Source organism: Emiliania huxleyi (genome assembly GCF_000372725.1).
Source record: "Emiliania huxleyi CCMP1516 unplaced genomic scaffold EMIHUscaffold_111, whole genome shotgun sequence".
NCBI classification, from domain to species: domain Eukaryota; phylum Haptophyta; order Isochrysidales; family Noelaerhabdaceae; genus Emiliania; species Emiliania huxleyi.
In genome coordinates, this window is record NW_005201732.1 from 29,387 (window position 1) to 49,810 (window position 20,424).

General features: G+C 66.4%; 6 protein-coding genes across 6 annotated transcripts; 2 read left to right on the forward strand and 4 right to left on the reverse strand.

Annotated features, from left to right (window-relative positions):
* Window positions 1-2,781: 2,781 nt before the first annotated feature.
* EMIHUDRAFT_55103 (hypothetical protein) lies at window positions 2,782-3,422 on the forward strand (the record flags this gene model as incomplete). The annotated part of the gene is made up of 2 exons (XM_005791538.1): window positions 2,782-3,020; window positions 3,113-3,422. Coding segments are annotated over 2 exons (549 nt in total), but the record flags the coding sequence as incomplete, so codon positions are not given.
* A 947-nt stretch (window positions 3,423-4,369) lies between these two features.
* EMIHUDRAFT_108935 (hypothetical protein) lies at window positions 4,370-7,477 on the reverse strand (the record flags this gene model as incomplete). The annotated part of the gene is made up of 3 exons (XM_005791539.1): window positions 4,370-5,110; window positions 5,155-6,668; window positions 6,829-7,477. 3 exons carry the CDS (start codon window positions 7,475-7,477, stop codon window positions 4,370-4,372), a joined length of 2,904 nt encoding a protein of 967 aa, XP_005791596.1.
* Window positions 7,478-8,463: 986 nt separating this feature from the next.
* On the reverse strand, window positions 8,464-10,343 carry EMIHUDRAFT_439880 (hypothetical protein). The gene is made up of 5 exons (XM_005791540.1): window positions 10,044-10,343; window positions 9,712-9,948; window positions 9,315-9,625; window positions 8,593-9,235; window positions 8,464-8,523 (listed from the first exon to the last, which is right to left on the reverse strand). The coding sequence occupies exons 1-4, from the start codon at window positions 10,230-10,232 to the stop codon at window positions 9,004-9,006; spliced, it is 969 nt and encodes a 322-aa protein (XP_005791597.1). The 5' UTR covers window positions 10,233-10,343; the 3' UTR covers window positions 8,464-8,523; window positions 8,593-9,003.
* A 2,618-nt stretch (window positions 10,344-12,961) lies between these two features.
* EMIHUDRAFT_423042 (hypothetical protein) lies at window positions 12,962-14,403 on the forward strand (the record flags this gene model as incomplete). Its single annotated transcript, XM_005791541.1, has 4 exons — window positions 12,962-13,363; window positions 13,459-13,695; window positions 13,782-14,053; window positions 14,172-14,403. The coding sequence occupies exons 1-4, from the start codon at window positions 13,043-13,045 to the stop codon at window positions 14,401-14,403; spliced, it is 1,062 nt and encodes a 353-aa protein (XP_005791598.1). The 5' UTR covers window positions 12,962-13,042.
* A 906-nt stretch (window positions 14,404-15,309) lies between these two features.
* EMIHUDRAFT_45156 (hypothetical protein) lies at window positions 15,310-15,687 on the reverse strand (the record flags this gene model as incomplete). The annotated part of the gene is made up of 1 exon (XM_005791542.1): window positions 15,310-15,687. A coding segment is annotated over one exon (378 nt), but the record flags the coding sequence as incomplete, so codon positions are not given.
* Window positions 15,688-17,313: 1,626 nt separating this feature from the next.
* Window positions 17,314-18,018, reverse strand: EMIHUDRAFT_70007 (hypothetical protein; the record flags this gene model as incomplete). Its single annotated transcript, XM_005791543.1, has 1 exon — window positions 17,314-18,018. The coding sequence occupies one exon, from the start codon at window positions 18,016-18,018 to the stop codon at window positions 17,314-17,316; it is 705 nt and encodes a 234-aa protein (XP_005791600.1).
* Between the last annotated feature and the right edge of the window lie 2,406 nt (window positions 18,019-20,424).

Here is a 20,424-nt window from a genome sequence, read left to right on the forward strand (position 1 = left end):
CGCTGATGACAATATCGGGCCACATGGAGCAGTTCGGGCTCTTTGCGCAGTATGCGATGCGGATGACCACGCCGTCGCCATCGTACCGCGACCGCTGGCAGGCAGCGGCGCACGCAGTCTCACGCGTGCTCTCAAAGGGCGAGATCACCACGACCGCGCAGCTCGCCACTCAGTGCGCGCTTGCGGCGGAATATCGCAAGTTCTACGCCCGGCAGATCACCGAGGCCAAGTTCTCGCTCGACGCAACGGCGCTCGTGGAAGCGCGCGAGCGCCTGCCAGAAAAGGTGAGGAGCTTCCTCTACAACGTTGAGGCTCGTGTGTCGGCGGCGACCGTCGCGTATTGGCGGCTGATGGCGCAAGTCAACAACGTCTCGATGGCGACCAAGAGCATGAAGGCCAAGGGGGGCACCTCCGGGAGCCGTGACGCGATCAAGTCCATCGCGAGCGGCTTTCGCTCCAAAGGCGACGAGGCCTTGTTTGACAAGAAGGAGGCAGCGCTGCTCGCGAGCTATGCCGCTGAGAAGCCCTTGTCGGTCGATGAGTTCCCGGCGGGCTACTGCGCCTCGTTGGTTGTGCTCGACTGCAAGAGCATCGTCGTTGAGCTCAAGGTGTCGCCGACGACGCCTGCAGTCATCGACGGCCTCGTCGCATCAACCTCGTCCCGGCCGACTCTGATGCTGCGACTCGAGGCCGTGCCACTCGCGGTGCGCTACCGCGATGTTGCGCAGTGGGGCACCGACACACGGATCTGCGTTGGCGACATTCAGGCCATCAACGGCGCAGTGGGCCCGGGCGAGTACGGCGAGCGAATCGCGGTTGCTCCGGGTGACCGCACCGGCGATGCATTCACCGAGGCGTTGCTAGGCGGGAAGGACCCGCCGCGTCCCTCTCGGCAAATGAAGGTGAACTCCGCGAGTTCCGCGAAGGGCTGGCTCGCTAGCATTTGGAAGTCGCGCAAGGGCGACGGCGCGGTGACGGCGACGGTCCTGGGGGAGGAGAAGCCGCACGGCGTGTGGGGCGCGCCGCGTGGGCCTGCAGCGCTGGCGGTGCGCGTCTTTAGCTCACGCAGTCCGACGGAGCCCGATGTGATGGACCTGACCGTGGGCACCGAGGCGACCGTCATCTACTCGCCCGCGTACTTCGTGTACTGGCGGCGCTTTGCCGACTTTATCGAGGCGACGACGATGCGCTTCCCCCTCTCAGCGACCAGCCGACTGCGCTCCAAGTACGCATCGATGACGCGTTCTGTCGACAGCTCCCTGAAGCCTTCGTACTGGATCTACGAGGTCAAGCTGATGGGCTCGGCCTTCCTCTCTGCGGTCTCGGCGCTCACGATGCCCGACTCGTTCTCCTCGCTGTACGTGAAACTGGTCGGCATCACGCTGTACCTGGCGAAGAAGGTGAACGAGGACCCGACGAAGGTGCGCACCCCGACCACGCCTCTCGGGGCGGCGCCACCCCACCGCCCCGCCCTCTTTCACCCACCCACACCCTTTCTGGCGCTCAGGAGCCCTACCTGCTCGGGATGAAGATCCCGGCGACCGAGGTGTCGCGCCCCGCGGGGGGCACGCTCAGCAACTGCGCCGTCGTGATGGGCGGTACGATCGAGATCTTCAGCCCGATCCGCGGCGGCCTGTTTGACATGTGCGTCGACGCTGCGACGTACGGGCAGGCCTACACGGGAGGAGTCCTCGAGGCGCTGCTGAACGAGCGAGCAAAGGGGGTGCGTGAGATTACGATGCTGTCGTCCGAGGCGGGCAAGCGCGACCTGCGCGTCGCCGAGATGCGGCTGGAGGCGGCGCTCGAGACGGTGCGGCGGCAGCGGGTGCGCAGCGAGTGCGGGATGGTCTCGGTGGGCACGCAGGTGGAGGCGCAGGACATCCTCGGCGTCGCCGACCTGCGACTGCACGAGCTGGTCATCAAGCAGCACCGCGAGCTGGTGGCGATGCTCGGCGTCTTCCCATCCGTTAGCGGCTCCTGCGGCGGCTCCAAGTGCTGCGGCTCCAAGTGTTGCGGCGGCGGCGACACGATGAGCGATATAGTGGACGAGATCGACAGCGCGGTCGGACACGCCTCGCTCGAGGCGGCGGAGCTGCTCAGGCCCGCGCCGCTCGCCTCGATGGTGCGTATCTGAGCGCGGGGGACCGGGGGTGGGAGCATATGCGTATGTACAGAGACCGAGACAGCCGCACGCACGGCGTCAGCGGGGGGGCGGCGCTGTTCTTTTGGTTGGGCGAGTCGGGCGGACGCGCGCACTTGTCTATTACACCCGACAACCTCTGGGTCTATTCACACAAAAACACAACCCCCGACCGAAGACGCACAAGCAAGCAGTGATTATTCACAGCGTAGAGCTCTAACCTTCGCCGAGTTTCTCCGAGGTTGCGGACCGCCGTGTGTATGCTGCGACCCTCGTTGCCACGCGCGAGCTCGTCACTGTTCTCCCGCACGAGCCCTCTGTCCTCCCGCCCGAGGCCATTATCAGCCCTGCCGGCGGAGCCAGACTGCGTCGATCCGGACGAGTATTGTCCGCACGCTCTCGCCCGCGGCATCAAGTCGAAGGGCGTGGAGCGGGCCGTGTGGACAGAGATCCGTGAGGGCGCTATAGCCCAGTCACGAGAGCAGTCTTGGCGGACGCTCGACCTGCAGGACTTTGGCGTGGACAACTTTCTGCAGCGCGAGGTCCTCAAGCATTACAGCCTCGCTTGCGGTCTCGCCGAGGGCGTTGGCGGCAAGCTGGCGGCGAACGCACGGATCGGCGGGGGGGTGGACTACGAAAAGGTGTTCCTGTCCGCCTTCCGCGCCGAGCCGGACCTCTGCACGAGCGTGGCCTCCGACATCCTCCGCTTCAAGGAGGTTGACCCGGCGGCGCGAGGCGGGCAGGGGCTGCTCGGCGTGTACCTCTTCTACAAGGGCGTGCACGCGCTGGCCTGCGCGCGCGTCGCCGGCCACTACTGGAGGAGGCGGGGCGAGGCGGGAAAGCTGATCGCGAGGCTGCTCCAGAGCGAGGGGTCGGACATGTACGGCGTCGATATCCACCCGGGCGCAAGGCTCGGCGACGGCGCGCTCCCACTCCCGGCTCCCATCTGACACAGAGACGCAAGCAGAGGAGCGCAGCCAGACACGCCCAGCCCCGCACCGCAGGAATCACAATCGACCACGCGACCGGCGTCGTGATCGGCGAGACGAGCGTGGTCGGCGACAACGTCTACCTAATGCACGACGTGACGCTCGGCGCGACGGGCACCGGCAACGCGCACGACCGACACCCAAAGATCGGCGCGGGCGCCTTCCTCGGCGCAAAGTCGACCGTCCTCGGCAACATCCACGTCGGCGAGGGCGCGACTATCGCGGCGTCCGCCCTCGTGAACAAGCCCGTGCCTCCGGGCTACACGGCGGTGGGTGTGCCGGCGCGGCTCCTGCCTCCGCCGAAAGACAGCAAGTACTGGAAGCCGCAGCCATCCAAGCGCAGCCCGAGCACTGCACCCTTTCGTCCCACATCTACGTAAAACCGGGTGTGGCGTCTGCATGTGCATGTATGTGCGGTTTTGCGTCGTGCTCGACGACGCGCGGGACGCGACACGCCCGGCCGTACGCGGCATGTGGAGTGCGTAGATGTACTTGTACACCGATGGCCGCCCACCGCATCGGCGCCCGCCTCTCTGCTGTCTGTGCACACACTGCACTTTCTCGTCTCTCTGGTAGGACGGGAACGAGATGATAGTAGGGAGTAGAAGGAAGCAAAGAGGAGCCCTGCGCACGCACGACTCCGCAGGAGAAGCCCCTGCACTATATGGCCTCTCTCTCGCCAGAGCAATTCGTCGCGCCTTGGTCATCGACGAGCAGGCGCCTCTCTGGAGCGCCGCCGCGCTGCGCGTGGCGGAGGAGCACGCCGCACGGCTCGTGGAGCAGCCCGAGTGGGTGCTCTCCGAGGTCCTCCTCTCGCCGGACCTCGCCCCGCACATCCTCGCCCAGCTGCCGACCAAGGGTCCCCAAACCAAGGCGCACGCCGTCAAGGGCGGGACGTGCCGCACGTGGCGCCGCGGCCCGCGCCGGCTGGAGGAAAGGAGATGCTGAAGAAGCGCGGCGATGACAACGAGGGTGGGATAATACCATACATTGACTAATCGCCCGCGCTCTACCTGTACAGAAGAGAGAAGACAGCTCTGAAGAGAGGTGAGAGCAGCCCAGCGCTGCTTGCCAGCTCATCAGTGTGTGTGCTCTCTGACACCCATCTGACACACCCATCAACCATCCAGCGCAACACCACACACATCTAAACATGCGCCTGAGTTTTCAACAGCGCCAGCCCCCCGCGACACCGTGAAGATCTCCCTACACAGGGCCGTTCAGTCGAGGCAGCCTGTTTTCAGTCTTCAGACCCTTGGCCGTGCTCCACGGAGCGCAGGAGCTTCAGCCCGTTGAGCAGAGCGGCGCTCCCGCCTGCGCCGTCCTGCGCGACGCCGCCTGCTTCCTCCCGCGCCCGCTTCCTAAGCAAGCCCTCGTGCATCGCCTCCTCAATGGTGCCCCGCATGAGCATCGACACGATCTTGAGCTTGCCCGCGGAGCCGAGCCGCATCCCGCGCGCCTCCGCCTGCTGCTCCTTGTCTCGGCGCGCAATCGGCTCCGTCTTGATCAGGTGCGTCGCCTCGCCAAGGTCAAGGCCCTCGATGCCGGACGCGTTGAGCACTAGCACAAAGCACGAACCCGCCGCAGCCGGGACGAGGAGCGCACAATCGGTCGGCCGCTTGCCGCTGCACGACCCCTCGGCGACGACGGTGCCGAAACGCGGCGCGGTCGCAGCCTCGCCGGCGGCGCTCTGGCTCCGGACGACGGCGCGGTTGCCGATGTAGAGAGTGGCGCGCCCGCCTCCTGGCGCGAGGAGGAGGCCTCCCAGCTCGTCGACACGGTCCACCTCCGTCCGGAAGCGAAGCGCCTCCGCCGGCGCCCCGCCCGCCGGCGCCCCGCCCGCCGGCGCCCCGCCCGCCGGCGCCTCGAGCCGCACCAGGTAGGTCGGAGTCGCGCACGCAGGCGTCGCCTCCTCGTGGACGGCGCCGCAGCTCGCGCACTGCCAGTAGCGCCCACGTCCCGCCTTGAACTTGGCGAGGGCCTATTGGGGAAGGGGCAGGCACGTGTTGTGGACGCGTCTCCGACCTGCCCACCTTGGGAGCCCGGGGAGCGCGCCTTGGCCGTCTCGAGCTTGCTCTTCGCCTTGCCCTCGAGCCCGTTCAGGTCGGCGAGCGAGTCGGCGCCGATGGCGAGGCTGAGGCGCTCGAGAAACAGACCGCGCACGTCGCGGTGTGCCGGCGGCACGATGAGCACTTTTGCGCCCTCCTGTGCGAGCCGATGCAAGTAGAGGGCGAGCCGTTGCACCTTTGCACCGTCCTCGGCTGTGTCGCCACGGGCGGACATCGCCGCCCGCAGATCGGCCAGAGGCCGCGACGCAAACGTCGGCCTCTCGTCGACGGCGCGCAGCGGCTCGAAGTGCCGCGGCGCCGGCTGCCGGAACAGCAAAGTGCGCGAGTGATGCTGCTGGTGCTGCTGCTGCGGCGGCGGCGGTTGCTGCTGCTGCTGCGGCGGCGGTTGGTGCTGTTGGTGCTGTTGCTGCTGCTGCACCCGGATCGAGCTACCGAGGTCCGCGGCGTGGTTGCGATCGGCCTCGGTCCGCAGGTCGAAGTACGGGTTGGCTCGCCTCCACGGCCCCTTGGTGCGCCGGCGCCGGCATTCGGAGCACGCCTCTCCCCACCGCGAGCCAATCTCCTCCTCAAAGCACTCGGCGCACACAGCGCCGGGGCACGCGCAGGGGCGCGTCAGCAGCCCGGGCACGAAGAGGCCGCACGCGTCGCACGCGGGCACACGGCCCGCCAGACAGCCCGTCAGGTAAGGGTGGGCGTTGGCCCCGCCGCGCTTGAGGCTCGCCGCGTCCTTCTTGGATAGCGCGACCGTCCAGTTCTCCGCCCCGTTGGTCGCCATCTGCAGCTCGAGCACCGTCTTCTCGGCGGAGGGAGCCAGCCACTCGGCCTCGGCTCCGCGCTTCTTCTTCTTGTCCTTTGGCGCCTGCTCTGCCCACTCCGCAGGCCGTCCAGAGCCGTCCTCCCCGCGCCCGCCCGCGCGCTGCACATCGCGCTGGTGGAGCGAGAGCGCGTAGTTGTACGCGTCGGCCTCGATCTCGTTCGGCTCGATCAGCTCGACTACATGCTCGACAGAGGCCTGCTGCCGCGCGAAGATGACCGCCCGGGGCGTGTGCAGGAAGGCGCCGTTGAGCTCCTCGAGGAGCAGCGCCTCGGCCTCGGGCCGCACACGGCTGCCCTCCTCGAAACGCTTGGCGGCCCACGGGCGGAATCCGCCGCTGAAGCGCCACGACGGGTGGCCGATCAGCCGGAGCATCGCGTACAGCCGCTTGGGGTCGCGCCCGGGCGTGCCAGAGAGAAGCAGCTTGGGGACCCGCTGGAAAGCCTCGACGTTGAGCATCTGGTTGGAGATGGTCGCGCCGTTTAGGTTGTGAGACTCGTCGACCACCAAGAGGCGCGCGGACCGGCGCAGGTCGGTGACGACCTTGTCGTTCTTCGTCTGCTTGCCGGTGGTGTCGTACGGGTTGGTGCGCAGCGATAGCATCTCCTTTGCGAAGATGAGCACGTCGAAGCGCTGTAGATCCGCTGGCAGCGGCGCTGCGCGGCCAAGAGGGAGGGTGAGACTAAGACGAGGTCTCGTGTGGCCAAGAGGGAGGGTGAGACTAAGACGAGGTGTCGTGTGGCCAAGAGGGAGGGTGAGACTAAGACGAGGTGTCGTGTGGCCAAGAGGGCGTCGGGGAAGAGGTCGTGTGCGCACCGCTGGGACGTTGCTCGACGTACACTCCTCCGCCGGTCCACGTCGAGAGGCGCTGGGCGCCCGACTCCTCGTAGTGATGGAGCTCCTTGTCGGCGCAATAGATGGCGAGCCCAGACACGCCGGGGTCGAAGTGGCGAGCGATCTGGGCGGCCCACTGAGGCACAATGACCTTGGGCGCAAAGACAAGAACAGCGCGCCGCTCGCATGGGCCTGCAGCAGGCATCGACCGAGCGATCGCGGCGAGCACCGACACCGTCTTCCCGCCGCCCGGCGCATCACAGAGCACGATGCCCTCGCTCTCGCTTCCGTGCAGTCCCGCCCGATCCCTCGTCTTGCCGTTGGAGCAACGGTACATGGCCCGAGAGATTAGCCGCGCGTTCGAGGCCTGCCAGTCGTACAGCTGCGCTTCGCCGCGCTGCTTCGCCGCCTTGAGCCCGGGCGCCGTGAAGGCCAGCGCGTCTAGCAGCGCCGTGCACGCAGCTCGCGCCGACCGGAAGGACGGCGCCGGCAACAGAGCGCCGATGGTCTGCAGGAGATCGACGGGAAGCTCTGCGAGGCCCGTGCCAGCAACTTTCGGGCGGAGGAACGAATAGGCCGGCGTGCGCACGCGAGAAGTGAAGAGCTCCTCAACCGAACTTGGCCGCGGCATCGGAGATCTCTGATCTGCTTCCGATGGGACGGTGCGAGCGGAGGGGAGAGCACGGAGTGCGTACCTAGGGAGGCTTCGCCGGAAAAGAATTTTACAACGCCTCCCGGAAAAGAATTTTAAAAAGGAAGAATTTTACGGTGGCGCGGAAGCTCAACGCAGGGCCACCTCTGTCTGTCAAGAGTCCCCAGAAACCCGAGGAATCACACAGTCCTGTGTGATGCACGCCCTGCGAGCGGGGCGGGGTGCGCACTGTGCCTCTGACTGTGAGCTCTGTGTTCGTGCGTCGCCCATCTCTCTTGGAGATGACTGCTCTATTTATTTATTACGGGACTGGCGCGCACTAGCACTAACACAGGCAAAGGAAATTTATCCGTGCAAAGAATTTTTCCCTGCAATCCTCTCAGCTCTCTCGCACAACAACACTACGTTGATCGTTGACGTTGTGCTGTGTGATGCACGCCCTGCGAGCGGGGCGGGGTGCGCGCCGCTGTGCCTCTGTGTTCGTGCGTCGCCCATACTCCTGGTAGTGGAGATGCAGCCTGCTCTATTTATTTAATTATTAACACTACGCACGGGTGACGGGACTGGCGCGCACTGGCACAGACTAACACGTCTCACGTGGCGAAAACGAAGAAGTTTCGGCACAGCCCTCAACGAAGGACAAAGCAGACTGGCACATGGACTGACGCGGCAAATGGGAAAAGAAACGCGAAAACTGTGCGTTCCCCGATTCGGAGTGACGAGTGCGGTGTCGTTCTGTTGAGTGTTGTCGGCTCTCAGACGAAAGGGAGAGGTATATTCCTGCCCTGCCCTGCGCTGCCCTACTGCCCTGCCCGCGTACTGCCGCACAACTGCCCTGCCCTGCCCTGCCCGATCCCCTACCTGCCCCGGGTGTGAAACCCACACTGCCATGCCCTGCCCTGCCCACACTGCCGAGGTGTGAATAGCCGGCCGCTCCCGAGGTCTCGAACAAACTTCTCTCAGCCGTATATGGCCATTTTTCCATATCTCCACCGGTCTAGAGTTTCCCTCGTGAGTCGTGTGAGGAGCTGTGTCGTGTGCTCGTGTGTCGAGAGCAAAAGCTGGCGCCAAGGCGCTCAAGGGCTGTACGCGGTGTCAGAGTTACCCCCTGATATGATATCATGCCATTCTGACTGCAGACTCGCACCCCTCCCCCCCCTACTCTCGACCCAGTGTCCCCAGCTACACTCTCGGGCACGCGGACCGCTCTCACATAACCGGCGCCCCGCTGTGGCTGTGTGCGGCCCCAACAGCAACAGTCAACGGCTGGGACACCCACAGCACACACCACAGACTGACACCGCCCCCCAAGATACCGCCCTGCGCATCCCGCACGCCCTAACCTATTCCGCTGGCACACTCGCACACCACTCACTGGCCACCGCACGCACGCAGCGTCGAGTGACCAACCTCAAGGCGTGGGGAAGAGCCCGTATCTGCTTGCTTTGCGTGTCGGGATTGCCGCTGGCGTCCCCTGTCCTACCCCCGGTCCCTCTCCCTAGAGACTACTGCCCGACCGAGCACGACCACCACTCCTCGTTGTAGAGCACCGCCATGCGCGACTTGAACCAGACGCGCACCGGCACCGCAGGCTCTCGCTCCGGGTGCTGGAATGTGAAGCCGGCGACGCCCGGGTGCGCCGCGGCCCACGCCTTGGCCTCGGCGAAGGTCATGCAGGCGACGTGCACGTCGTCGCCCGCCAGGCAGTGCCCGCGGTACATGCCCTCGTGCAGCGGCCTGCGCACGCGGCGCCTTTGCGTGAGCGGCGGGCGGGCGGGCGGGCGGGCGGGCGGGCGGGCGGGCGGGCGGCGCGCGCCCGACGAGGGTCTGCTCCGCCGCGTCGACGGGCTGGGACGGCTGTCCGTCCTCGCGGAAGGACTGGCGGATCCAGACCTGCGAGACCCACTTTGTGCCGACGGGAGGCAGCCCCGCGTGCAGCGCGTCGAGGTCGAGCTCGCCGTTGAGGAAGCCGGGGAAGAAGATGACCGCCATCCCCTTCTTCGGCTTGATCTCGAGGTTGAGCCGCCGGAAGAAGGTGCCGCCCCCGCCCTCGGGCACGTTGAGGTACATCAGCACCGTCCCGATCCGCTGCCCGCCGCTCGCGCAAAACGCCTTGCCCGCCGTCGTCTGCGGCGGGGAGGAGGCGGCGGTGAGGGAGCGGGCGGGCGGGCGGGCGGGTGGGCGGCGGCGGCGGCGGCGCGTGGGCGGCGCACGTGCGGGTCGACGCCGTCGTAGTGCTCGACGTACCGCTGCCCCTCGGTGTAGCGCGCGACCTGCGGCAGCTCCATGTGGTCGAAGGGCTTGCCGGTGAGCGCCTGGATCTTGGAGAGGAGGGCGGGGCACGGGTCCGCCTTCTTGGACAGGTGGCACGTCAGCGACGTCCGCCCGCGCGTCGCCTCGGAGCCGGCGACCGCGTGCGTCTTGGAGCGCTGCAGCAGCGGCGTGGCCACCTGCGAGCGCGGGCCGGGCCGGGTGGGCGAGCGCACGCCGGGAGCTCGGGCCACGCCACCGGGCTGCCGCCCTCTCCGCCCGGCGTGGCGCGCGCCTGCATCAAAGCGGCGCACTCGTCGTCGCTCAAGAAGTCGTGGCAGACGTAGATGGGAGGCTGCTCGTGAATGCGCTTCAGCCCTGGGTAACCCATGTTCAGCGGCATGTACCAGATCATAGGCGCCGCTTCCGCTTGATCATTGCCGAGCCCGTGAGCATGCAGCGTTTGCGGGGCCACCCCGTACATGCTGAAATGTCCGCGGCGCCTGCGCGTCCAGCCGCAGACGCCGAACTTGGGCCTAAAAAAAGCGTCCAGCCGCAGACTACAAACTTGCGCCTCCGCTTGGAGCGCCTCCGCGCAGGGTGCACGATCGGTGTGACACGAGTCTAGAGCGCGGTGTCCGGGCTTGATGCGAAAAAAGAATTTTAGGCCACAACACCGGGCGACGGCTAGCGCACCACACCCCTCTCCTTAAAATCCCTGTGTGGTGGCGGCGTGCCGTTCTCCCAAACACAGGTACACCGAAAAAAGAAAGTTGTTCGCTAGATTGACCCGCCAGAAAAACGGTATGGCGGTGGAGTGCTCTCTACTGCCGCGGCGCCCCTGTCGGTTCGGACGGAGGCGCCCGGCGGCCGCGCGCTTGGTGCCGACGTCGACCGGCTGTGCTCTCGCGGCGCCGAGGCGTGCCGCTTCGGTCACGTCACGCGCGCTGCGAGGTGTCTTTTGGCATGTGAGCGCTGGCAGGAAACGCCAAGAAGCTGGTCTTCCATGTCTGCGGACCCCATCGTGTCTGTGCCGCGTCGCCGACGCCACTTGCCGCTCGCGGCTGCCCTGCCCTTCCCTGCCATATCGCGCAAACAAACACACACACACACAAACACACACATTGATTAATGATCGTAATAATTATTAATTATTAATCATCGGGCGGCGGCGCGGCGCGGTGGCGGGCGGCGCGAGGCGGCGGCGCGGCGAGGCAGCGGGCGACGCAGGGCGGGGCGGGGCGGCGCGGCGGCGGGTGGTATAATTACTTATTAATTAATTAATAATGAATTAATAATCATCGGGCGGCGGCGCGGCGCGGCGGCGGGCGACGCGGAGCGGGGCGGCGCGAACATCTGCTCTGATCAGGCCTCCGGCCTTTGAGGCAGGGCAATGGTCGCGCCGCCCTCGACTCAAGGGGCTGCCTTCCACACGTCGCTGCTCAGGCCGGGGGAGGGGGGGAGACCTCCTGTTCCTCGCGGAACGGGAGCAGGCCCCTCCTTGCCCGGTCTGCGATGCAGGGCGGTGGTCGTGCCATCTTCGCTTCGTACAGACAACGACCACGCCGCAACCGTCGCCGGCGCGCGACACGTTCCCGTAGGCAGGACTGTCCTCGTCGAGAGTGTGTGCCGCCAAGGCGGGACGCACTCAGGGACAGGGCCGACGGGACGCGGCTCGAAGGGCGACTCCCGCGAAGGCACGGCTGGCATCCGTGGCGTGGGGCTCGTCTTCGAAAAGTCGGGCATGGCTCTACCCGCAACTTTCTCGCTAACACGCGCGCACCGCCGAGCCTGCGGCGGGCGCGCTGCGGCCGCACGTCCACCTCCGTCATAGTGCCACGACGTGCGGCCTAGATTTAGCCCACGCGCCTCTGCTCGCAAACACTCACCCATTGACTTGTCACTGCCCGTGAGTGCGAGATAGGGCTAGCAGTAGGCAGCTAGCCTCTGAGGAGGGCGTCCATAGACACTTCACAAGACCCCACACACGATCTCGTCCGAAGAAGCGCACCCAGCGGGCCGGATGATCGGGATCGGGTTACGGGCTAGAGAGCCCTAGCCCTGGGGGGGTGCGCGTTCGCAGGGAAAGGGCCGTAAAACACAGGTCTCCGAGGGTTAGTTCTGCGCTTTGGGTGTTCCCTAGCGGCGGAAGGCCCCCTCTACTCGGAGCTAGTAAACACCAGACACGAGCCTGAGACGTACACTCTCACCCGACATCGCCACTCGGGGCACCTTCCTGTTCGCTTTCCCTCGGCTGCGGAGCCCGCCTTCCCCGCATTTTGCATTTATTTTGGTTTTGGGTGTCGGAGATCATCCATCGCAAGCATTGCTAAAAATCTCTCTCTCGCAAGCACTCATCAGTCAGTCACGTCAGTCAAAGCCGCGCCGAGCCGGTCTCGGCGGGAGACCTCGGAGCCGCACGCGATGCGGGCGTGCGCGATGGCTCCGTTGCGACCGTTGGCTCCGTGCCTAAGGCAGATAGATTTTAGGGTGTGAGCTGCGGCAGCCAGTCGGAGGCCGCGATGGATGGCCCAGGGCCGGTGGGGCGGTGAAGGCGTCCGTCGATGTACGATGAAGGGATGTCGTCGAGGGAGCCATCGTCCTCCGCGGCTGGTGCACCGGTCCAGTTGTCGGAGTTCGAGATCGCAGTCGACTTGGAGGTTGACGAACTCACGGAATGTGAGCGACTTGGTCTTGGATCTTGGTGCACGCTGGGTCGAGCATCATGGCTCGCACCTCATCCTCGGCCCACAGAAAGTGTGTCCGGGCTTGATGTGAAGAAAGAAAGTTATACGTTTCACCTCGTGAACTGAGAGCCCATGATCCCGCTCCCTGGCTGTCTGTTTTCTTTCTTTCTTTCTGAGAGGCCTGAGGGCTTGATGTGAAGAAAGAAAGTTAAAATGTGTTTCATAGAACCCTCGTCCTTGATCGTCCTTCCAAAATCCTGCTCGTGCAGGTGGGGACCTTGATCCTTGTCCTCCCATCCGTCGTTTGCCTTGTTTTCTTTCTTTTTTCCAATCGTTTGGGCTGTCTTCTCTTGCAGTTAAAACCAAAGTTACGGCGCCCGTGCCGGTGTCGAAACACCCTCCGACGCGCTCCACTCTAGCTCCGATGCGGCACACGGGGTGTGGGAAGGGTCTCCGGTTGCATCACAAAAGGATTACAATTGTGCACTTTGGGCCCCCGGGGTGCGGAGGCGACCAACCGCTTGGCCAAGGCGGTCACCTCCGCGCGCCGCTATCACTGCGCGTAGCGCACCTGGCGCTGCCGCTAGTCGCCATCCCCCTCACCTTCATGCCGGGACGGAGCGGCTCCGTCCGCCAGACGGGGCCGCTCAGCCGCATGATGTCGGGCCTGCACTTGAGCACAGGCTCGCGTGAGGGTGCAAAGGCAGCCACCGCCGTCAGCGGCTCCGCTACTGTTGTCACGCAGTCGGCTCGCACGCAAAATGGGACAATGAGTCGTGCTCTGAAGGGCGAGGCGGCGGATACGAACGATGAGCGATACATGCGCCTGAAGCCTGACCACCCCGGGCTGCGGAGAATAAACGAGCGGCCTCCAATCTATGTGTGTGATGACTTCTTGAGCGACGACGAGTGCGCCGCTTTGATGCAGGCGCGCGCCACGCCGGGCGGAGAGGGCGGCAGCCCGGTGGCGTGGCCCGAGCTCCCGGCGTGCGCTCGCCCACCCGGCCCGGCCCGCGCTCGCAGGTGGCCACGCCGCTGCTGCAGCGCTCCAAGACGCACGCGGTCGCCGGCTCCGAGGCGACGCGCGGGCGGACGTCGCTGACGTGCCACCTGTCCAAGAAGGCGGACCCGTGCCCCGCCCTCCTCTCCAAGATCCAGGCGCTCACCGGCAAGCCCTTCGACCACATGGAGCTGCCGCAGGTCGCGCGCTACACCGAGGGGCAGCGGTACGTCGAGCACTACGACGGCGTCGACCCGCACGTGCGCCGCCCACGCGCCGCCGCCGCCGCCGCCCACCCGCCCGCCCGCCCGCCCGCTCCCTCACCGCCGCCTCCTCCCCGCCGCAGACGACGGCGGGCAAGGCGTTTTGCGCGAGCGGCGGGCAGCGGATCGGGACGGTGCTGATGTACCTCAACGTGCCCGAGGGCGGGGGCGGCACCTTCTTCCGGCGGCTCAACCTCGAGATCAAGCCGAAGAAGGGGATGGCGGTCATCTTCTTCCCCGGCTTCCTCAACGGCGAGCTCGACCTCGACGCGCTGCACGCGGGGCTGCCTCCCGTCGGCACAAAGTGGGTCTCGCAGGTCTGGATCCGCCAGTCCTTCCGCGAGGACGGACAGCCGTCCCAGCCCGTCGACGCGGCGGAGCAGACCCTCGTCGGGCGCGCGCCGCCCGCCCGCCCGCCCGCCCGCCCGCCCGCCCGCCCGCCCGCCGCTCACGCAAAGGCGCCGCGTGCGCAGGCCGCTGCACGAGGGCATGTACCGCGGGCACTGCCTGGCGGGCGACGACGTGCACGTCGCCTGCATGACCTTCGCCGAGGCCAAGGCGTGGGCCGCGGCGCACCCGGGCGTCGCCGGCTTCACATTCCAGCACCCGGAGCGAGAGCCTGCGGTGCCGGTGCGCGTCTGGTTCAAGTCGCGCATGGCGGTGCTCTACAACGAGGAGTGGTGGTCGTGCTCGGTCGGGCAGTAGGGCGGCGGGGGAGGGGCAGAGGGGGGAGGGGCGGCGGGCACCTTGGGGCGTGGCAGAGCGTCGGTTTCGTCCGGCCTGCCGGGGTTATGGCGCCACAAGCCCACGACAGCCCGCACAGCTGACTACAGATCGCGGTAGGCACATCGCCTGGCAGGCGCACTGACCTGGCAGGCGCACACGCACACACTAGGCACCAGAGACTCGCCGTGGCGCCGTCACTTCTGTAGCGCTCGAGAGCCCGATTGGTCGGATCTCCGACCGTTGCGCGTGGATCTTAGCTCGTTTGGCCCTCACGCGTTTTGTGTGCGCGGGGCGGCCGCGCGCGGCGCACGGGCATGCATGCCGGCGCATGGGGGGCCGATCAGCCACTCGACTGCGCTCTGCGGCGCGGCGGTGTGACGTGTGACTCTCAGCCGCGCTTTGTCGTTCGTTCGGCTTGTGCGCGAGGCTCTATTTTGTTCTAGTTTCCTGTACGTCACTCTGACTCTCCAACTCTGGTCCCCTCGCCGCCCTCGCGCCTCGGAGATGTGTGGGCCCCCACGCCGCCACGGCGCACGGGCGCCACGCCACACGCACACCGCACACACGAACGCGAGGGGCCACACGCACACCGCGGTCCGCGCCGACGCCCGCGACGCGGCACCAACGGCCCGCCCCTCTCTGGCGCGATATACGAGGGCCAGACGAGCTCACATACCACAACGCGCGGCGCGACGCCTCGCACATCACGCATCAGCCGTGGTTCTTGTGGGTGGCAGAGTACTGGCGCTGCCTTCTCGTTGGCACGTAGACCCGCCTATCGTGCTGGCCCCCGCTGCTCGCCGGCGTCGCACCCGGCTGCTGCCCACCGCGGCTGCTGCCGCTCGCCCCGCGCGCAGCCTCCCGCCGGAGGGCGGGTCGCCGGTCGTAGCCGCACTGCTCCAGCAGCTCGCGGGCGCAGTTCAGGAAGTGGTTGAAGCGCCGGCCGCCCAGCATCGGCCCATCCACACGCCGGCTGACTGCCACGAGCACGTTGGCGGCTCCGGCCGTCTCGAGCAGCTCTGCCAAGCGGCTAGCAGCACCAGCCTCGCCACCGTCATCGCAGCCCCGCTTCACCACCCCGCTCCCACCCTCAACCACGCGATACGCCCACGGCACGCACGCGGCGTGGCGCACGCGGCTGTCGCGGTGGACGGCAGACAGGGCGGCGAGCGCAGCATCCGCACTAGCGATGCCGCACAGGTGCGCCTGGAAGGTGGAGCCAGAATCGTGCAGCTCGCTCCCGTGCTCGATGCTCCCGGCGTCCTGCCCCGGCCCTCCGCCTCGACCCTCCGCCTGCAGCATCTCAATCTCGCGCGCCCGCAGCACCGCCGCGAGGACCTCCTCCTCCTCCGCCGCCTGTGCCGCCTCCAGCGCGGCCGCCTCCACCGCCGCCGCTGCCTCAGCCGCTGCCAGCGCTTCCGCCGCCGCCTCCGCCTCGGCCGCCGCCTCCGCCTCTCGCCTGGTCGCCTCGGACACCACCGCCGCCTCCGCAGCCTCCTCTGCCGCCACCGCGGCCAAGGCGGCGCCCCAGGCGGCGTCGGACTCCTCCAGCTCAGCCTGCTGGAGCACTCGCGCCAACGCAGCGTCCTCGTCTGCGGCGGCCGCACGCCGCGCACTCGCCGCACCGGCGCCTTCGCTTCGAGAAGACGGAGGAGGCCGGGGCAGCAGCGGGCTCCCTTCTCCAGCGCCGAGCTGGGAGAGGCGGAGGGCCTCGGCCAACATCCAGCCGTCAAAGCCGTCGTCAAAGCCGTCGTCGCAGTGAGCTGAAGACGTGGCTGGTCGCGCGGCGGCGGCGGCGGCGGCGGGCGGCGGCGGTGGCAGCGCACGTGGCTCACGCGGCGCCTGCGTCTCACCCAGCGGGACAGGCACGGGCACTGTTGCAGCTCCAGAGACAGCCGCCTGCCTGTGGCCGAGCCAGTCGATAGGAAGCAGCTCCGATGGCGCGAGGCCGCCCTCCCACAGCGCCGCCGCCAGCTTCCGATCGAGGCGCCACAGCTTGTGCCGGCCGCTCATCTGGATCGGCTGGCGGAGCCGGCGGTGCCTGCAGAAGAGGAAGTAGTAATCGCGGCCATGCGCCGTCGCCTCCTCGCGCGCACCGTCGGGCAGCGTGCGCGCCCAGCCGTCAAACTCGCTCGCTTGCACGCAGTCCGCCATCTCGACGCAGCCGACGAGAGCTGATGTTGGATAGGCCGGCGGGAGCGTTGGCTCGCCCGGAGCGTCGAGCGAGTAGGTGTGCCTCACAAAGTCCTCCATCATTGCAATATCGGAGGGTCTCGGCTCGTGAGCTGCGGCGTGGATCCACAGTGGTCCACGGTGGCGACTGCTCCACACGCGGCCGTCCAGGCGCTGCAAGCCGTATGCTATGATCGATGCGAGCGGCTGATGGAAGGTTAGCACGGTGACCGGCGGCTGCTCACTGCGGTCGCCTGGCTGCGCCGCCCTCCCCACCGCCGCCCTCGCCGCCGCCGGACGCTGGGAGGCTGCCATCGCGCTGGCGAGTACTCCCTCGCCGCTCGGGATTTAGTCTGGCCGAGTCAACCTGGCTGGGCGAGCCTTGGCAGAGGCGAGCAGCCGTGGCTGGAAGAACCCGTCGGTAACTCGCGGTGATGTCGCCGTCAAAAGAAAATCTACTCCAGGCCTAGGTAAGAGTGATCATGCCTCCCATCCCTCCCTTGGGTTGTCTGTTTTCTTTCTTTCTTTCTTTCTGATCATGCATGAGTAGGCGCATATACATGCGTACCGAACGAGAGGGTCCTCGCTCGAGGGGTGACAGAGCTCCTGCGGGCCGCGTCGCTCTGCGGCCGCGCAGCGGTCGCTGCCACACGCAACCACCTCGCGCCGCGCCGCCCTGGGAGTGGCCTGCCGCCCCGCCGAGGGGAGGCGCCCGCGCTAGCAGCCCGCCAGGGCCTTCATCAGCTCGTCGAAGGACGTGACAAACCAGTCGGCGCCCGCCTTCACCTTGTCTCGCACCTGGATGCCGCCAAAGCCGATGAAGGCGTCGGCGCCGCCGGGCACGTCGCGCGCCTCCATGTCGGTCGCGCCATCGCCGATCATCACCACCGTGCTGTACCCCCTCGACGCCTTGAGGTCCGCCACCACCTTGGCCTTGCCGCCGGCGCGCGAGGTCGGCTCGGCAGGGTCGTGGCCGGTGAAGTCGCCGGCGTCGTCAAAGAGCAAGCTGTTCGCGTAGATGTCCGTCGGCGGGATCGCGAGCTCGGCCGCCACCGGCTCGATCATCTGCCGGAACCCGCCCGAGACGAGGTACACCCGCTTGTTCAGCGCGACGAGCCGCGCGATCAGCGCGGCGATGCCGGGCGTGAGCAGGTCCGCCGGAGGGTGGGCAGCGAGCATCGCGTCCAGCTGCTTGCGCGACGGCCGCATCACGTCCAGCCGCGCCGCGAGCGCCTCGTGGAACGGCACCGAGCCGCCCATCGCACTCGCCGTGAGCGCCGCGACCCGGTCGCCGACGCCGAGGAAGGCGGCGAGCTCGTCGATGCCCTCCTTGGTGATGACGGTCGAGTCCACGTCGAAGCAGACCGCGTCAGCCTTCTGAAGCGCCGCCTGCGCGTGCTCGACGCGCGTGCCGGTCGCCATCTCTCCTGGTCGAGCTGAGCCAGGGCGAAGTGTATTCTTTTTTGCAGGCCGGACATCATGGGTCGCCCGTCCTGCGTCCACCCATACCGCGTTGGTGTCCCAGTCGTTGGTCGGACTGTGTTTCGCCTTCCCATCAATCAATCAAAACGGGGTAGGTAGGGTAGGTCTGGGCCCTCCCGTCGGGTTTTCCCCTCTCTTCACGCTGGAATTTTCACAGCAGAAAAAGAAATTTTCCGCGCACATCACGACGTCAACCCATTGTATGGGTGGGCGACGGCTAGCGCACCACACACCTCTCCTTAAAATCCCTGTGTGGTGGCGGCGTGCCGTCCTCCCATCCCTCCCTTGGGTTGCCTGTTTTCTTTCTTTCTTTCTACCCTCCCCAATGCGCAATGGTATTGGGCTCAACCCGTGCGTGGTCCGTGGAAATCGTCAAATTTTTGGCTCTGAGCCGAGTCTGAGGCTGGTTTGGGCCCGAAATCAGCCAAATTTTAGGCCAAATCGGCAAAAAGCCGGGAATTTCGCGGAGAACCCGTGTATACCTGGAAATTACCCTGCGACCGCCTGGGTATTTTGTCGATTTCCTCAATTTTGCCTCAGATTTTGCCCCAGACCAGCTCTCAGACTCAGGGAAACTCGCGAGTTTCCAGAATGGAGCACCAAACACCCTCTGTTTTCCCTGGAAATTTCCGGAAAGTGCTGGGGACCCTCTGTTTTCCTTTTTGTTTTCCGGAAAACTGGGTTGAGCCCAACCAATGGAGATGACTGCTCTATTATTTTATTACGCTCCACCACCCTCGCCCAGGGATCTACAATGCTGTCTTAAGGTCCGACAGGTTCGGCACCGGGCACCGCCTCGGTATACAAAATGCGCCTGCGGGCGGACCCTTACAGATCACAGATCACCCTCCCCAATGGGTGATCTGGTGCTTGTAGGGCTTGAGAGTGGCCTGCCATGTCACAGGAAGGACAAAACAACAAACAAATCAGGAAGGACTGTGGTTGCAGGAGAGTACCAACCATCACTTTAAGTTGGTATGGTACCCCACCTTCACCTATCGAGTGATTTCTTTTTTAGTTTCCCATAAGTAGGGTAGGTAGGTAGGTAGGTAGGTAGGTAGGGGCAGGGCAGGGGCCAGCCAGGTTTTTGCAGAATTTCATCATGATGTCCGGCCAAGCAAAAAAGAATACACCCGAAAAAGGAAAAAGAATTTTACAACAAAACTCCGTCGCACAACACTGGGCACGGGACTGGCGCGCACTGGCACTAACACAAACACAAACACAACATCTCTCTCTCTAACACAGGAAAAAGCATGCAAAAATTCTTGCCGCCCCGACAAACGCCCTGGGCCAGGCTCTTGCAGGCGGCGATGCCGCGGGCGAGAGACGCGAAGGTTTGGAACACGGACCTGGCTGCCGCGTGCGAGGCGCGACTCAACGACGCGATCCAGAGGAAGCACCAGAGCGAGTTCTCCTGGCGGCGAAGCCGCGATCGGATCGTCGCGCTCGACCAAGAGATTTACGTGCAGAAGAACGGCACCATCGTAAATCTGGACAAGGCCGTCTCGCCGGTTGAACAGAAGCGGATCTACAATGAGCTCGTGCGAGTCATCGAGGGCAAGGCCGACATCGGTGGCGGCGGCGGCGGCGGCGGCGGTGGCGGCGGCGGCGGCGGCGGTGGCGGCGGCGGCGGCGGCGCGCCTGCTGGTCGTGGATCGATGCAGTACCTCGACACGATGCAGTTCCGCGGTGGAGGCTACGCCATCCTCTGCGCGTTCCACTTCCACGCCGACCCGGGAGCCCAGCTCACGATCGACCAGATCTGCGGCTTCGCGGCGCCATACTGCAACGAGGAGATGCGGCCCTCCTTCTACAACCCCGGTGTGCGCGGTCTGTACGGCGGCTGGAAGTGCCGGGAGCAGCTGCTCAAGTACAAGCTGATGGTCAAGACGGCCGGCGCCGCAACCATGGGCCCGGCTGGCTGGAGCAGCAGCAATCACATGTACATGCTCGTCGACTCGAACGCTCGCCCGTTCATCAGGGCGATGCTCGAAAAGTGGCCGACGGATCGAGTCGGGCGTGGCGGCGGCGGCGGCGGCGGCGGCGGCCGAGCCGGCTCTCGCGGTGGCGGCCGAGCCGGCTTTCGCGGCGGCGCCTTCAGCGGCAGCGACGACAGCCTTCCCCCGTGCAGCCACCACGTGGGAGGCTGCGTCAGCATCGCTCGGCCCGGCGCGCTGCTCTGCGAGGCGCACGCCGAGGAGGCCTTCCCGGACTACGAGGACTGGAGGGCGGAGGCTCGCCGCCGTGGCGTGACGGTGATCGGCGGCCGTGGGCGGGGGCATACCCCGGGCGGCGGCGGCGCAGGAGGAGGCGGCGGCGGCGGCGGCGGTGGCGCTCTGCCGC